Source organism: Garra rufa, chromosome 3 (genome assembly GCF_049309525.1).
Source record: "Garra rufa chromosome 3, GarRuf1.0, whole genome shotgun sequence".
NCBI lineage: Eukaryota > Metazoa > Chordata > Actinopteri > Cypriniformes > Cyprinidae > Garra > Garra rufa.
The window spans coordinates 42380635-42397515 of NC_133363.1; the positions used below are offsets into that span (position 1 = coordinate 42380635).

The following is a 16881-nucleotide window of genomic DNA, read 5'->3' on the forward strand; positions in this document are numbered from 1 at the left end:
CTTTGTACACACAGAAAAATTCAAGCTGATGTTCTGGAAAGCAGAATAGAGTATAACCCCCCAAAAAAAGTCACTAAAGACATTTCCATTTCATGACTTGAACATTTTATTCATTTCCATGACTGTTACAGCCCTGGAAATCACAATTTTCTGGTTCCATAATTGTGGGAACCCTGAAACCCCTTTATATACAAAACGTAGGTAAAATTTGATCTTAAATCCTTTTAAATGCATTTACCTTAACCTGCTCTAACTCAAGTAACATTAAGGCTTTCAGTTCACTTTTGTGAGGTTGCATCAAATTGCATCAATAAGATGTCATTTATGCTGACAGAGTCACACAAAATTGATACAAGTCATAATCATATTCATAAAATCTCCTTAATATTACACACCATTTGATGGTAAAATGAAGTAGCAGAAAAAGACATGTAATACAACCATCCATTCTTAAGTATCTAACATGTTGTTTCGACATAAGCTAACATTAAAATAAAAGAGCATGCAATTTTTCAAAGACTTAATTTCCATTATATGAACAATCTTAAATAACATGTTTCAGGAAATGACATTTAGACCTAGAGTGTTTCCCCAATGCAGCTCAAGGACAATCGCAAGCCATATGGCCTTCCAAGATGAATAGTATAAAAGAAAACAAACCTGAAACATTCATCTGCAAAAAAAGTGCCTCGATTAAAATCCCAACTCTTACATAACAGGCTTTTTACATGCGGAGAATGTTCAGTGATTGTGCCAACTACGTACAATCTACAGTAAGGTGGAGAAAAAAGAAAAAGAAAACTGATGACAAGTTAGATCTGCATTAATACATTTGAAAATGAATACATTTTGAAAAATAGATATGACATGCCTTTTGGAATACAAATAATCAAAAATACAAAAAGATTTTCCTTTAACTTTTTTTTCATGAAGCTGCATGTTTTTTTAGTACAATATGCTTTGTACAAAAGTAAATGCACATTACAATGAACTGCTTGTACATATGAAACAAACCTCTGCATTATGTTTTACACTTAATACACTACTGCTCTTTGACAATCATACAAAATATTTTTCTTTGTAAGAAAGTGCCAGGGCCTAACGGTAGTTGCAACCCATCTCCCGACATCTGAGCTATCATTCTGGACTAAGGATGCCATTCATTTTTTTGCATCAATGTAAGGAGAAGGAATACTTGACACTAATAAAATGCTACTCACTATGTTTAACCATGTTTAAAATGTATATGCAAGCATTGCTGAATCAGTCTATACTATGAGAGAAATACTGTGCTTGTGGACTCTGTCAAACAGAAAAAACTAATTGTCAGTAGAGCAGGATCCTTGGGATCACAATTTGTCCTTCCTCTTCTTTCAATTGGGAAGTACCACAGGATATTTAGAATTACACCATGAACAATTCATTTTTATAATTACAATTAAAAAAAAAAACATTTTTAAAAAAACACTACATGAGAACATTTTTCTTTACTGCATACAAGATGTTTTCTTTTTTTAAAAAAGGCCTCATAAAAAAAGTGTTATGAAAATTATATTTGCAGCCAGAAAAAAAAAAAAAAAACCTACAAGGGTCACAATCCAAAGTAGACAAACAATGCAATCAATGATTGTCTGTTACTAAGAGTGAACCATTTTTCATAAAACAGCACACTGTAAACACAAACAGCATAAGTGGCACCAGCGACAGTAGTAGAAATGAACATGTTCATTTCCACAACAAAACCATTTACAAACAGGACACAGAGAGGAAAAAGAGAGAAGGGAATACAACTAGCCTGGCCCTGCTTCACTCACCCTGAATGGCACTACTGTAGCTTTAACTCTTACTCTGTATTTGAAGTATCACGCATAACTGGAATTGAAAAGGCAATGAGATAAATGGAGATGAAGAAAAATGTTTTTGCAGTATGATCATCCCTTACTCTCAGACTACGATGCACACTCATTCATCTAGCTTATTCCACACAATACCTCTTGACAGAGCTACACCTCCCCCCTACCCAGAATGAAAGAGAAACCACAACATCAGGCAGTCAGGTTTAAACCACAGCGATGAGACTGTTGTTATGCTGGTGCTATAAACAGGGCTCTATCAGGCTTCAGCCCTCCAGATTTTCCTTTGCAGTTCAGTTGGAATAGATTAGGTCTGGGCAAATGCTACATTAACTTCAAAAGTTAACATGAAAATACTTCCATGTTCCATGACATCTCTTTCAAGAACACCAGTTTAAGAAATTAAAATATCAAAATACATAGGCTAAATATGAAACAATAAGAAGAAAAACAGCACTTTAAAAATATGTAATAAAACAGTAGCTAATAAAATACCATTTTGAGGTGCTACTAATTAATATGTTGCTGGCTCTTAAAAGATGAATAAATATCCGCGGAGGGACAACAGAGTTGGCAGGAAACTTCTTATTTAAACAATTTAGTCACTGCAAATCTCTCTATAAAACAGATATCACTGGGTTAAACCATTCTCAATCACACCATATATATATATATATATATATATAGAAAAAAAAAGTGATTCCACTGTGCTGTGAAAAACACAGAACAATAATCTACCCAGAACACGCTCTTTGAGAAATGAACACAATTTGGCAAACAAAACAAGCCAAGAGTTGAACATTGATTTGAAGTGTACAGATGGGGAGGAATGCATGAAAACATTAATGAAAAATGAAACTTAGCAAAAACATTCACTCACAAGCATCTAACTTCTGTCAGACAGTATGATTTTCTTACTGGCCATTCCTTATGAAATTGGTCAAAAGCCCAACAGTGTCAACCAATCCCATTGAAGCACCAAAAGACAACATGATCCTCTTCTCTTCTGACTGCTACACATTCACTTTGTACTGGATGAAACAACCAAAGAGACCACACAAGAAACTTCTAACCCCTCTGACTGCACGAATGGCAAAAAAAAAAAGGGCCGAAAAGGAAGTCATTTTTGTTTTGATGTTATCATAGCAATGAAATTTTGGGGGAATTAAAAAAAGTTAATTTCAATATTAAATGGCAATGATGGTGTAATGCAAAATTTATATCTGCATTTGTTGTCTTTGTTACTGTCCCGTCCCACTATGTGCATTCAGTCAGGGGGAAGGAGGTCATGAAGCCGAAATCGTTCGCGAACGTGTGGCCGCACATCCTCATTCTGTGGACAGACAACATTGGCGTATTCATAAATTCTTATTCAAAATACAATAAAAAATATATACACTTGTATAATGGTCACAGAGACATCTTGAAAGAAAAGTTAAGACAACTAAGAGGCGAAGAACACATTACAACATACCAATTCCACCAGTTTCTCCAAAAAAGGTACCAGCTTCAGAAGTTCGCTGTCATTCTTGTCCATAAACCAGCTCTCAATTGGGATCCCATTGGAAAGCTGCGAGTACAAAACATGGGTTGGTGATTTTAGTTATGTAGATTTTCCTTCTTCTCTCTGAAGTATTTCTTAAGTATACACTGCCATTCACAAGTTTGGGATCTTTTTCTATTAAGATTTTTTCTATTTTAATATACTGTAAATATACTGTGAGAAATGATTTCGATTTATTTACAATATGATGATTTATTATCGATGTTGCAAACTGTTTTTACTGCTTAATATATTTTGGAACCTGTGATACTTTTTCCAGGATTCTTTGGTGAATAAAAAGTTAAAGAACAGCATTTATATAAAATAAGTCTTTACCATCACTTTTTATTCATTTAACACATCCTTTCTGAAGAAAAAAAAAAAGAAATAAAGAAAGAAAGAAAACTACAGAGCCCAAATATTTGAACGGTAGTGTATATTATCACAAAACATTTATTTTCTTCTGTTTGCGAGCTAGCTGCTCTTCTTTTAAATAAATGCTGTTCTTTTTTTTTTTTTACTTTTTGTTCATTAAAGATTCTGAAAAGGTATCACAGGTTCCAAAAAAAAAATATTTAGCAGCAACAACTGTTTTCAATATTGATAATAAATCAGCATATTATATATATATTTTTAGAATAATTTCTGAAGGACCATATGCCAATGAAGACTGGAATAATGATGCTTAAAATTCAGCTTTGCACCAAAGGAATAAATCATGTATTAAAGTACATAAAAATAGAAAATCACTATTTTAAATTGCAATAATGTTTTATAATTATAATATAAGTTTTTTCTGTATTTTTGATCAAATAAATGCAACTTTGATAAGTATAAGAGACTTCTTAAAAAAAAAGAAAAGAAAAAACATTAAAAATCTTTCTGATCCCAATTTTTTGAATGGTAGTGTACTTTACACAAGTACCAATGAAAATGAATATAATGAATATCACTTTATAAATTACTACTCAATTACTAATATATTAGGGATGTAGAGCCTTACATAGTATATTGAAAAAAGGGTAATTGACATTTTCTACTAAAAGTGTGATTGATCTTAAAAAATAAGTGTTAAATTGTAATTTCACTAAAAGGCAACCTTTGATCGGCTCACCTGATAAGCGAAGGCTTGTGGTGAGTTATCAATAATTATCGTCTTGGACAGATCCCGTCCAAGGATATTCAGGTCCTTAATGTAGTTTCCTTGCACACATACACAGTGCTCACGAAATAATCGGTGCCTAGAACATGTTGGAAACACAGAGAGAGAGAGAAGAACGAAATAAATCTCCAGGACTAGAATCAATAATGCATTTAAAGCAAAGGTTTGACACCTGAGGATGGTGTGGAGTTTACATGTGCCAGAGACCAAAGCTCCACATCTACTCCAATCTCTCAATCCCTCATTGTAACCAAATCCAACAAAGAAACTCTGCACAGCAATGACAAAGCTGAGGCAGGGTTACCCAACAACTGACACCTAGCCTAATTTTACATTTACTCTTAAGACAAAAAAGTTTTTTTAAATAAAAGGAACAGAAGCGCAAAAAAAAAAAAAAAAAAAAAAAAAACACAGATTTGTTTAACTTTAAACTTTGTCATAAGGAAGAGTCTTTAAAATAATTAAAATAAAGGAAAAATAAAAAGAAGTCCACAGACCGCACCAGCTGTTTCCTCGGATCAAGAATGTTCAGCAACTTGTCTGCATAAACTTTCTTAGAGGCAGTGAAGAGAATGATCTAGAAGGGAAAAAAGTCAACAGTGGAAATACTTTAGTCCACTATGAGGAACAGATGTTACTTAAGCGAAAGTAAAACATTTCCATGTAATATCATTATCGAAAAAAAGATGAGCGGTTTTGTGGAGTAAAATGGATAAAGGCTTACCTCATAAATCTGTGACATGCGTTCAAGGAACTCTCTGAAAAATGGCCTCAACCGCACATAAACCTAATAGAAATTGTAAATTAGAATTCAGCTGCCCAAGAACACAGGATTTTAGCCCACCAAGAAATAGGAGAAAAGAAATATTAATCTCTTGCTTCTGAGGTTTCACAAATTTCAAATCACTCAACATTAGAGACTTGCTTGAGATGAGACTTGTGGACACTTAGTTTCTTAAAATAGCTCTAATGCCCCCTCTAGTGGTGTGCTACTGACAAAACATATTAAAACAAAGATAGCTTAGACTTTTACCTGGTATATGACATCTTGGAAGAGTACAGGAAAGGTTAGTGCTGCATCATCCAGCTCATTCAAGCTACAATGGACAAGGGTTTCATCCTGTGGAAGGGAAAAAAATAATGAGAATCCAAGCCAAAATGAATTTCTTGTACCAAGAATGATTCTCCTGTGGCATTTAAGACTGACCAGGTCAAGCACCAGGGAAAATTCGGGAGTGCTGCGAGTCTTTAGAGGGAGCGCAGGTTTGCGAGTTAGCTGCTCTTCTGTTAGTGGAGGTACATGTTTGATGAAAAAATACCTGCAAACATAAATATAAATGCATGCTTTTAGACAAAAGGCTCAATCAACACTTTAACAATTATAGTTCACCTAAAAAGTTCTATTTAAAATGTTAATGATTGAAAGCTTTTAAAAAGTTTTCTTATACTTGGCTTTTTTTGGTTTGGTATCTCATCTACCAGAAATTAAGCACAAAGAGGGTGGGATCTGGGAACTGTCACAATACTTAAGGCTTTCCTTTTTACTGCCACTCTTAACTATTTAAGGTCAGTTGACGAGCCTATACCTCTGAAGGCTTAAAAATAGTGGCTTATAGAAATAGTTATATGCAGCCTACCAATAATTTTGTCAATAAAGTGTTTTTGCATTTAGCAGAAAGAGAATTGAACCAAGGTACAATGTTACAGTCAATCTCTGTACCAAGATATTTAAAGGATCCCACCTGCTCAACTTCCCCTCAATTTAGTAAGACAGGCTTAAAGTATGTGCATTGTCAGCACCACAGCACTTTTTTTCCTGAGAGGACTTCCAAATTTTCTTTGATTGATCCATTTTATTTTACTTACTGTAAAAAAAAAAATGTTGTTGTTAGATATTGAATCGGCAAATATAGGGGTGCTCCGATCAGAATTTTTGAGGCTGATCACCGATTGCAGATCAGAGGAAACGGTATCTGCCGATCCGATCACCGATACCGACCTAACCTAACCTAACTTCTTTTTATCATGTAGAATTATTTATAGTGAAACTCCAATCAGGATTTTTAGCCATTTAATCAGTTTTTTAATTTGAGGAGTGGAGACGAGCATTTTTTTTTTGACATTTTTCAAGAATATATATTTATCTCACCTAAATGTCTGATCATGCAGTGTTTTTTTTTTTAATTGTGCTATTATTTTACAATAGCTTACACAAGTCATTTGGAAGTCATTTGCATAGTCAAAGAGAGAGCGTGGTCATTCACTCGCCCTGTTTGTAAAAAGGTCTCACATAAGGTTTTCAAATGATTATTATTTCATATTTCTTAGTTATTTAAGAAATATGAATTGTGCCTCACCTTAAGCATTATAATTGTTTTATCTGTGCCGGACAGAGACTGAGACAGTGCCGCTGCATGCCATGCCAAACCTGTCACGGCAGGCACGTCATCAGCTTTAGATCGGTTTACGAGATCTGCCTATTTAAGAGACCGCAGATCAAACATCCTAAAGTGATTATCGGCTGATAGTGATCGGTAGCCGATTAATCGGAGCACCCCTAGTAAAAAAGGTAGCTTTAAAGAATGGACTTAACATCCAGGGCAAGCAATAATCTGAACTACTGGCTTGACTGGGCTAGTTAAAAAAACAACAACTTATTTTTAAGCCCTAAACAGAGTACAGATATTCACTAAAGGTAACTCACGGGTCAAACACTTCCCACTCCTCTTCATAAGATCCTTCAGCTGGGACAGTGATAGAGGCATCCACATACCCCCCTGTTGCAGGAGAGCCAGGAGCTGAAACAAAACAGAAAACAGTGTCAATATATTGTTGCCACTATAAATGCACCTTACTGTCCAAAAGTTTGGGGTCAGTAGGATTATTATAAAGGTTTTTTGTAAGAGATCTCCTCCTCTCAACAAGGCTGTATTTATTTGATCAAAAAATGTGAACACTATTTAACAATATTACTGTTTTATATTTGGATACAATTGAAATGTAAATGTATTCCTGTGATTACAATTACTCTAGTCTTCAGCATCACATGATACTTCAGAAATCATTTTAATATGCCGATTTGTTGCTCCAGAAACATTTCTTATCCACCTTTTTCTTCCTGTAAAGAGTGGGCACGGCCATTTGTATTTTTTGGGTCTGGCTTATGGTTGTATCCACATCCAGCTATTTTTAGCTGTACAAATCAGCTTGTTTTGCTGCTTGATACTGCAAATTGGTGTGCCTTACCATGTTAATTTAATGTATTACCTTAATTATGAGCACACTGGTATGCAGTGCAAAGTTTTACTGTTTAAAGCACGTTGTTATTCTTCTCGTTATTTCTCTAGCGGATAATGAACTGGAAGTCTCACCCATAGGCTTACTTCCGCATTGAAGAAAAAGGTGGATAAATAAAAACATTGGAAAGAGTAATTTTGTTTCAATTTTGGGCTTAAGTGAAGCAATGGCATGTCTTTCATACCTGTAAGAGGAGGCAGGTCAGAGTGGGGGGCGTTTTCACTCTCCTCTGCAGGTGAGTGAGTGGAGGCTGGAGGTCTAAAGGCCGAGGGCATGGCACTGGTATAGAGAGGGACACTTAGGGCCTCTTTAGATGTGGCAGTACTAGTGGGCATCTCTTCTACTTGCTCCATTTCTAGTTGCTTCACAATCTCTTCTGCCTCCACCGCCTGGCCTGGGGAATCCGAGGCTGACATGACAAGATGGGATGATAGTGAAGGAGAAAGAAGGAAAGAAAAAAGTCAGGTTAGGTGATGCATTAAACTGTATAAAGGTGCAACCGTGACATTTTTTTAATTCATGATCATCCAAATAAACATTATCAGGAATCTAGCTTTGCTATGCTCTATTTCTTAACGATAACACTATTGTGCAATGTTTTTCATTTCACCGTTTTTATTTGCTGGTGAGAAGAAATTGAAGACAGGAGAGAAGATAGTTCCCAGCAGGGTGGTGCGGGGTGGAGTGCTCACAACCTCCTCAGAGTCCTCCAACTTCCCGTTAGGCTTGACAGGCTTACTCGTGTCATGGTTTGTGGTTTCTATAGAATAAAGTATATATATTTAAAAAAAAAATTAGCATAATCAAATTATGAAGGCAGAAGTAAACCATTTACATCCCCAACTCCACATGGGTTTATTATTGCATAGCTGTCGCCCTCCTTCAACTGAATGCTTGATACTGAAACTATAGGCTTCCTTTGTACTTTTGAACTTTTATTACTACTACTGTAGCAATTTGTCTCTTTCTTCTTTATTAACATCTAAATAATTAAAAAAAAAAAAAACTTTGAATTACTTAAAGGCTACATGCCAATATCTTAAAAATAAAGAACCTATGAAAGTGTGTTCACTAGAATATTAGTTTTTGCAGTTGTAATGGTAATGTCAAATGATGACATTTCAGCAGTACTAATACTAATAACATTTTGGTATAGCGACAGCTCCAATGCAGACTACAGTATCAGTTTTCATTGTTTAACAGGAGCACACAAGGGACTCACCTCCATTGACAAAGCTTCTTCTGCGAGCCCTGTAGATGCTTTTCCTTTGCAGGTCATTTTTCCTCTGTGGGGTGGAGGTAATCAGCTCACAGCTCAGACGATTCCTCTTTGCTGGGTTGTCCTGCTCCACCTGAAACAGTCATACAAGCTTGAGTTTTATACACAACAAGTTTTTTTTTTTTTGGTTCCCAACCAAGAAAACTTAGGTCAAATAAATTATTTTTGAATTGACTTCTACCTGAACTTTAAAGGGGACTCAACCCTCTTTTTATTTGTGGTAATACTGTCTCAGTCTAAATTACATTTACACTGGTGTTTTAGGAAGCCAAAAAAAATTTGAATATAAGGACTGGGAACACTGCATTCCCAAGCGCGCTTTAAACTCACAGCACATACAATAAACAATTTCCCTGCATTCATTCACAGTGAACTAATCAGTTCTGAGGAACGGAAGACACCCGTTCACGAGCTGATCACCTGAACGAAGTGCGCGCTTCGCTTTGAAATGCTCGGCAAAAATGTGACCATGATGATATTGAGACAATTCTGCTATTGCGATAGCACAATATTGATTATATCAATACATCACTAGTTACTTAATGGAATATAATGCATCAACACTCCCAATTTCTGTGCATAGGAAAAATTGCAAACAAGCAATGTTCTAATGATTACAGCAAAAATACAGGGGTATTCGAATATTGTGTTGGAAAGTGGGGGGCGCTTTGAGAACCAAATTGAAACTTAATAAAATCCAAAATAAGACAAAGGGCAATAAAAATAAACAAAGAAAAAAGAAGAAGAAAGAAAATCCACTCACTACAGCTTTTTAGTTATTAGGAAGCCTTATTTAAAAGATTTCTAGACCAGCAAGTCATGTAATGACTTTAATAAAAAGTAAATACATCCTTATCCTCCATTTTTGTGGACAACTGGGGGCCTTAGGGCTGGAATAAACTGCAAGAATTTTACAATCTGAATTTTAAAACATTAGGCATCACATACTTGCCAACTTTGTAAACAGTTACAAAGGAAAAATGGTCATAATTAAAACAACTAGATATCACACACTAGGCTATCAGACTTTCAAGTTGTTCCATATACAACAAACTCATACAGAAACTTAATGTATGATATTCACTAACTGGATGGAATCATAGTCTGAAGCTTAAAAAAACAAAAACAAAAAACAAAGCAACGCCTGTGACATCATATACTACGTGATTTAATAAGAAAGCTGTCAACTCGATCTGCAGACTGTCTTTGACTTTTGGCAACCAACCTCAACTCAGTTTTGGCCAAAAGTTGCATATTGTATTTCAGCCTTAGTGTCAAAGGTTGAGAAATACTGCCCTAAGTCAAACTGAAGTGATCTAGAACCCAAAACAAAAGAACCTAATACCTTTACTGGACACAATATGTGAAGCCCTGATTCTCTCGCTGCAGACTGCATGCCTGTTAAAACCAACCCTACCTACTGTCATTATGTGAGCGCTGTGGAACCACAGCTAAAATTAGAACAGGACTGAGCTCCTCAGACAAGCAGCAGCATTCCACCATGCATTTCTGGGGGAATATGACACCAGGTCTTACTAGCATTCTATTCTAGAACATTCTGGGCTGCGATAATCAAAACCAAGAGCTGTAATGGTCCGGATCTGCCACGCTCAATGAACTCGTGATAAAATACAGAGAGAGGCTGCTAGTGGCTCACCTTTATTGAACTTCCATGGATGAACTTCTTGATGCTGGACAGAAGGCCCTTGCTATCACCCGAGCACTCCTCCATCTCGGAGTGCTTCCGCTTGGTCCGGGCCGGGCTGGGCCTGCGGGCGAGGTTCGGCTGCTGAGAAGCCTTGCGCATTCTCAGCCTCATTTTGTTAAGAGTCACATGTAAGACTGGAGAGAGAAAGAAGACAAGATCGAGAAGCTCATACACAAGATATAAAAACCGCATTGAAAGGAGAAAATCGTTTTGCAACAACCTTGATAAGTCCAACTACACTCGCTGGTTCTCATACACACAGGTAAATGAAATAATGAATCACACTTTTAATGGTTTTGAATGAGTTATGGTGCTTAGCTCGGTTTTTAAAAGCACAACACTTCAGCCAAGAGCTCCAGCCACAGACATCTGGATGCATTCAAGACAACGTATCCTTCAACATGGTTCATCATTCAGTTGAAGCACCTCCACAGAAAAGCACTCTCAACTACAAGTGCACTATTATTTCCCACATACAGAAGAATTCTGAATGGACTCACTTTTGGATGGACCCCCTTTTTTCTGTTTTTGTCCATAGAATGAAAGTCAGTTATGTCCAAAACAACACTGGACCCTGTTGACTTTCATTGCATGGACATAAAAAAAAAACTGAAAAAAGAAAGTCACAGAGACAGGTGTAGTAAGACATTTACTCAAAGAAGGGTGAGTAAATGACAATTTTCTCTTTAAGACCCACTTTGGCCAAATTTGCACTAGCACTGGCAACAAGAAAGAAAGATGAGGATACCACAGATCAACAGCAGTTTCTTGCAAGATGCAAAAAAAAGAAGGAAAAAAAAGAGAGAAATGAAAAAAAGGAAAAAAAAAAAAAAAAAAAAAACAGCTAACGCTTTCCTGATGTGGAGGAAGTGTCCCTCTCTTCTTTTAAGGCAACCTGTACATCAAGGGGTAAAAAATAATCCTGAAATTAACTATAGTGCTTGGTCCTGTGTCCCACCTCCTCAAAGTGTGCTTATGTAACAACTGACCACAAATGTGCTCCTGCATTTGCGACCCGTCAGGAGTTACACCAGCTCTGACTGTAACGTTCCAATACTAGCTATGAAGAAATCTACCAACAAAGGTTTAGAAAAGATGCAAGTTTAGGGGCCGTTCACATGAAGCGTCTTTTGCGCGCGCAAGTTCGTTATTTCAAATGGAGACGCGCGGCTTGCGCGCGCATATTGGAAGCGACGCGCTCGTTTTTTCCAGGCGCGTCCGCGCCGCATCGATATAAAATCATCTCAACTTTTCAGAATGCAGCAAGCGATCCGCAGCTTGGAGCTAGAGCGCAGCTGATGGTTGCTTAGAAACAGCAGACGCTTCCGGAGCGCAAGCGCCCGAGCGCTTTGTTGACAAGGAAGAAAGCGGCGCGCCTAGCGTTTTCCACGCGTTTTTAGGCGCGACATGTGAACGGCCCCTTAAAGGGCATCAATGGCTTGGGAAAAGCTTTGTAGATCTAACACAACATGATGTAGATTTCCTACATCCTCCCAGATGCCTTTGTAATTACATGCAAGATACACGGAGACACAAATACACGGAGAACCTAAATTGCACTGAACATAAGAACTAACTAATTTTTACATTTTAGGAGAGGAAAGCGAAGCTCCTCCTGTGACGGCTGCAGCGTGCAGAGAGCAGCAGCGAGGATGATGACGAGACGTATTGCAAGCATGGAAGACACAGGAGAGGAGAGAAATGGTAAAAAAAATAGAGAGAAAGAGTACAGATGGTAATACATCTCAGCTTTTTCCTTAACCATCACAAATGGTGACTCATCCACTGCCTCGAACAGACATCATGCCAAGACAGCAACCTCACAACACTGAGGAGCTGAAGACTTTCTTGTAGAAGAACAGAGGTATTCACAGTGATATCCAACAGTCTTCAATAGCACAGTAAGTTTCAACAAATTTCGGGTTTAAATAACATCAGCAGACATTACCACCCTAAATAGCAGGAAATAAAATGCATATTTTTAATAGATCAAAATACAATGATGACTGCAACCGTTACTCCTGTAACCTCTCTGACCTCTTCCATCTGAAAGTCAGCATGTTCAGCCAGCAAAACATACATAAATGAATAAATAAAACAAACACAAAGTTGGTTTGAAACAAAAACATGCCCTGACAGACCGGCGGCAAATCTAAGGCTGCTGACATGTTTCCAAGAACTGATCCCTGAGGGTTTTTTTGTGTCTGCTCAGTTTGACTCTGACATATATTAAAATGACTATTATCTTTGTGCGAAATCTAGAACTTTACACTTTAACTACATTATAAACCAAAAAGAGTAACTGCTGAACATGGATATGTTATTTAATGAATTAGCATGACATGTCAAAGAACACCACAAAAAGACTTCAGACAATTACTGGTAACCTTTCCCATTATAGCCTGACAACTAAGACAAATGAACAGTGGTTCTCTTCTTAAATAGCATTACTATTTTTTTTGAAGTACATTACATTGAGAATGTTTGAAGAAGTTTTGTTTTCCACAGCAGTTATTTTAGTATTATTTATGCACTATTACAGTTTACTTATAAAATAAGTTTTCAAAATACTATTTTCAGTTTCATTTCAAGTTTTACCATTTTTTTGTCATTTCATTAGTTTCCATTTAAAATACTTACTGCTTTCGGTTTCAATTTTAGCACTTCAACTTACTTTTGCAGTTTGTTGCAAAGACAACATTTCTAATTTTCGAATATTCATATTTTGTCAGCATAATTTTAGTTAATGAAAATAATTTCAGTAGTTTCAGTTTACAATAATGCTGTGCTGTGTAACTTAGTGAATATAATAGTGAACTGGTTCTAACCAGTGAATTTGAATAGCAAAAAGTTTTACCAATAGAGTATCTAAGCTTCTTAGTTGAATTTGAAGAATACAAACTTAAAAGCAAGTACTTTAGCATTTTTAACCATTGCTTTATTATAAAGAACAATCAGGAATGTAACACATATTGCACTCTCATGATTGCAGGGTGCAACCTTGGCAAGTTAAAGTTAAAAGTTTACATACACCTTGCAGAATCTGCTAAATGTTAATTATTTTACCAAAATAAGAGGGATCATACAAAATGCATTTTTTTAGTACTGACCTGAAAAAGACGTTTACATATAGTCAACAAGAGAAAATAATAGTTGAGTTTTAAAAGTTACGCTCACTGATGCTTCAGAAGGAAACACAATGCATTAAGAGCCGGGGGTGAAAACTTTTGAACAGAATGAAGGTGTGTACATTTTTCTTATTTTGCCTAAATATTTTTTTTTCCATTTAGTACTATCGTTCAGAAGCTACAGAAGATACTTCTATGTTTCCCAGAAAACAAAATAAGTTACATTTACCCTGATCTTCAAATTCCCTCAGTTGCCCTGATTGTGAAAAGATGGATCTCAAAATTATACAGTAATTAAAGTAATTAAGTAGTAAATTGTTGGAAAGGGTTCAAAATACACAGAAATACTGAAAAACCAAAGAATTTGTGGGACCTGAAGGATTTTTTCTGAATAACAGTAGCCAGTAACTGTTCAGGACAAACAAGGGACCACTACTACTAAACAAAAAAAAAAAAACACACAGTTGTGGATCATTCGGGTAACAACACAGTATTAAGTATCAAGTGTAGGTAAACTTACAAACGGGGTCATTTTTATAAATTTGACTATTAATTTTTCTTGTGGGCTATATGTAAACGCCTTTTATGTGAAATATCTAAATAGTGCTAAATAAAAAATAACATGCATTTTGTATGATTCCTCTTACTTTGGTAAAATAATTCACATTTTGCAGATTTTGCAAGGTGTATGTAAACTTTTGACTTTAAGGCCCGGTTTCACAGACAGGGTTTAGACTAAAGCCAAGATTAGGCCAAAGTTCAATTAGGACATTTAAGCAATTTTCATAAATGTGATTTGAATAAAAACATTACTGGTGTGCATCTTGAGACAAAACAAAAGCACTAATATATTTTAGGATCAATCAGTGCAATTTTATTTTAGTTGAAACAACTCAGACTTACATTTTAGTCTAGGACTAGGCTTAAGCCTTGTCTGTGAAATTGGGGGTATATGTATATGGCCAATACAATATCTAAACTCCTTAGTTTAATTTTAAGAATGCAGACTTCTTTTATTTTTTAAATATTGTTTTATTATGAAGAACAATCTAGCTTTTACAATTGTTTCATTGCAGGATGCAACCTTGGCAAACTTAAATTTATTATAATTTTTCTCATAACCTAAATAGTTGTATTTCTTTAGAAAGTTATAGGTTAATTGAAAAGAAAGTTATGAAAAATATTTGCACAATTTGTCTAAATTTGAAGTCTGTTACATGCAGGACACACCGATAAACAAATATATAAAAAAAAAGTGTATTTTGTTTTTATTTCAAAAGGGAAGAACACATTAAGAACTTGTGATTTAGGTTGCATTATTTTTATCTTGACATTGGTAGTTTTCCATAATTAAAAAGTCTGGAAACAAGCACCTTTGTTGTAATTTCATCATTAGTACACTACGACAACAAAAAAAAATCTGCCTCTATAGGGCCCCTTCAAATACTGACTTGACAATGGAATGACAATGGTTGAGACGACTGCACTACAGTCAACTAACTAGAGTCAGTCCTTACTGAAAAGAAAGAAAAGACATTAGGTGATACCACACCATAACTGATCAACCTCATCAAACACTTGAGAAATTATTAAGTTCTGCCGCTGGAAACCTGAACACAGTGTCGTGGTGGGCGGGAAACACAAGCTAAAGAGCTTCTGTACGGAAGACTTGCAACTTTCTCACGATTTCCCTCTTTAGCCAGACATTAAGAATAACTGTTTAGACAACGATTACACGACTCCCGAGCCTAAAATGTGAGATGTATTTTTACATGCAGCAAACGCTCCTGACACATCTGTGCATGTCTATCTTCAATGTAGGACACATGCAAGCATTCTCTCCGTAGGAAACCTGTCTCTGGTGACCCGCTATTACTAGAAGAAGCCTCATGTGCCACTCAAAACAACCGGCGGGATTCTAATGACAGAGAAAGCGCGGGAACGACTCGCGAAGACGGTAGCTGCCCGTCCGAGCGTATAGGTGCTACGGGAGCGAGCCGAACCACAGCGAAACATTTGCGAACGGACGGGGCTGTTTTGGGGGGACCCCATCGCCACAAGCAATACAGACCGGGTAATAACTTACTGGACGAATCTCCGGGGATCGAGTCGCAGGATAACGGTCGATTTCAGGGCTGCTGACACTTGCTGTTATTCGCGTGGCTCTTCAGACGAGGTTCACCTCTGTCCTCCCCGCACCTCTGGACGCCATTTCCCGCCTCCGTACCCACACAGTCAACGGCAGGTACCCGGATGAAGAGAGGAGCGAGCATGCGTCCTGCGGCGCGAGTCCCACACCCCCTTTCTGTTGTTCCGAGTATCAAAACAATATTGAGGCTTCGCAGTGCGACAGGTTTAGTTTACGGTATCTATTTAAAATACACACTACAGCAGCGAGAATTACACATGAAATTTGCTTTAGCAAAAAACGCGGAGCGGAGAGTAACGCTAATTCCGTTTTAAAATGGAGCTTGTGTCGGCATTTACCAGGTAGCCCGTCAGGTAAACGAACAAAGATGCCAGTAGCATTATGATATTTTTTTTTTCCTGACAGGTATGTGGGTGTGATAAATTAGAGTATTAGGGTAGCATGAGATTTACTTATTCATAGCACATCAACAAGCAGCCAGTAAAAATAGAACGAGAACGCGGGGTATGAGACTAGAAGGAAAGGCACGTTCTGGTTGTCATGGCAATACCGTTACGAAGCACTTCGGCAGAATGTCTATATTCCTGAATGAAACGAATTTCAGTTCCATTCTACTTAAGATGCCATCACATGATATGAAAGCATTCCCTATAGGTGTATAGAATTATATATGTGACCCTTGACCACAAAACCAGTCTTAAGTCGCACGGGTCTATTTGTAGCAATAGCCAAAATACATTGTATGGTTCAAAATGATCGGTT

The 16881-nt window shown here is 36.7% G+C and overlaps 1 protein-coding gene across 1 annotated transcript; it reads right to left on the reverse strand.

The window, feature by feature from the left end:
• Positions 1-88: 88 nt before the first annotated feature.
• ctdspl2b (CTD (carboxy-terminal domain, RNA polymerase II, polypeptide A) small phosphatase like 2b) lies at positions 89-16207 on the reverse strand. The gene is made up of 13 exons (XM_073837103.1): positions 16057-16207; positions 10792-10976; positions 9078-9207; positions 8466-8615; positions 8040-8264; positions 7263-7356; positions 5766-5877; positions 5592-5678; positions 5283-5345; positions 5056-5135; positions 4511-4637; positions 3328-3423; positions 89-3186 (listed from the first exon to the last, which is right to left on the reverse strand). The coding sequence occupies exons 2-13, from the start codon at positions 10951-10953 to the stop codon at positions 3121-3123; spliced, it is 1392 nt and encodes a 463-aa protein (XP_073693204.1). The 5' UTR covers positions 10954-10976; positions 16057-16207; the 3' UTR covers positions 89-3120.
• Between the last annotated feature and the right edge of the window lie 674 nt (positions 16208-16881).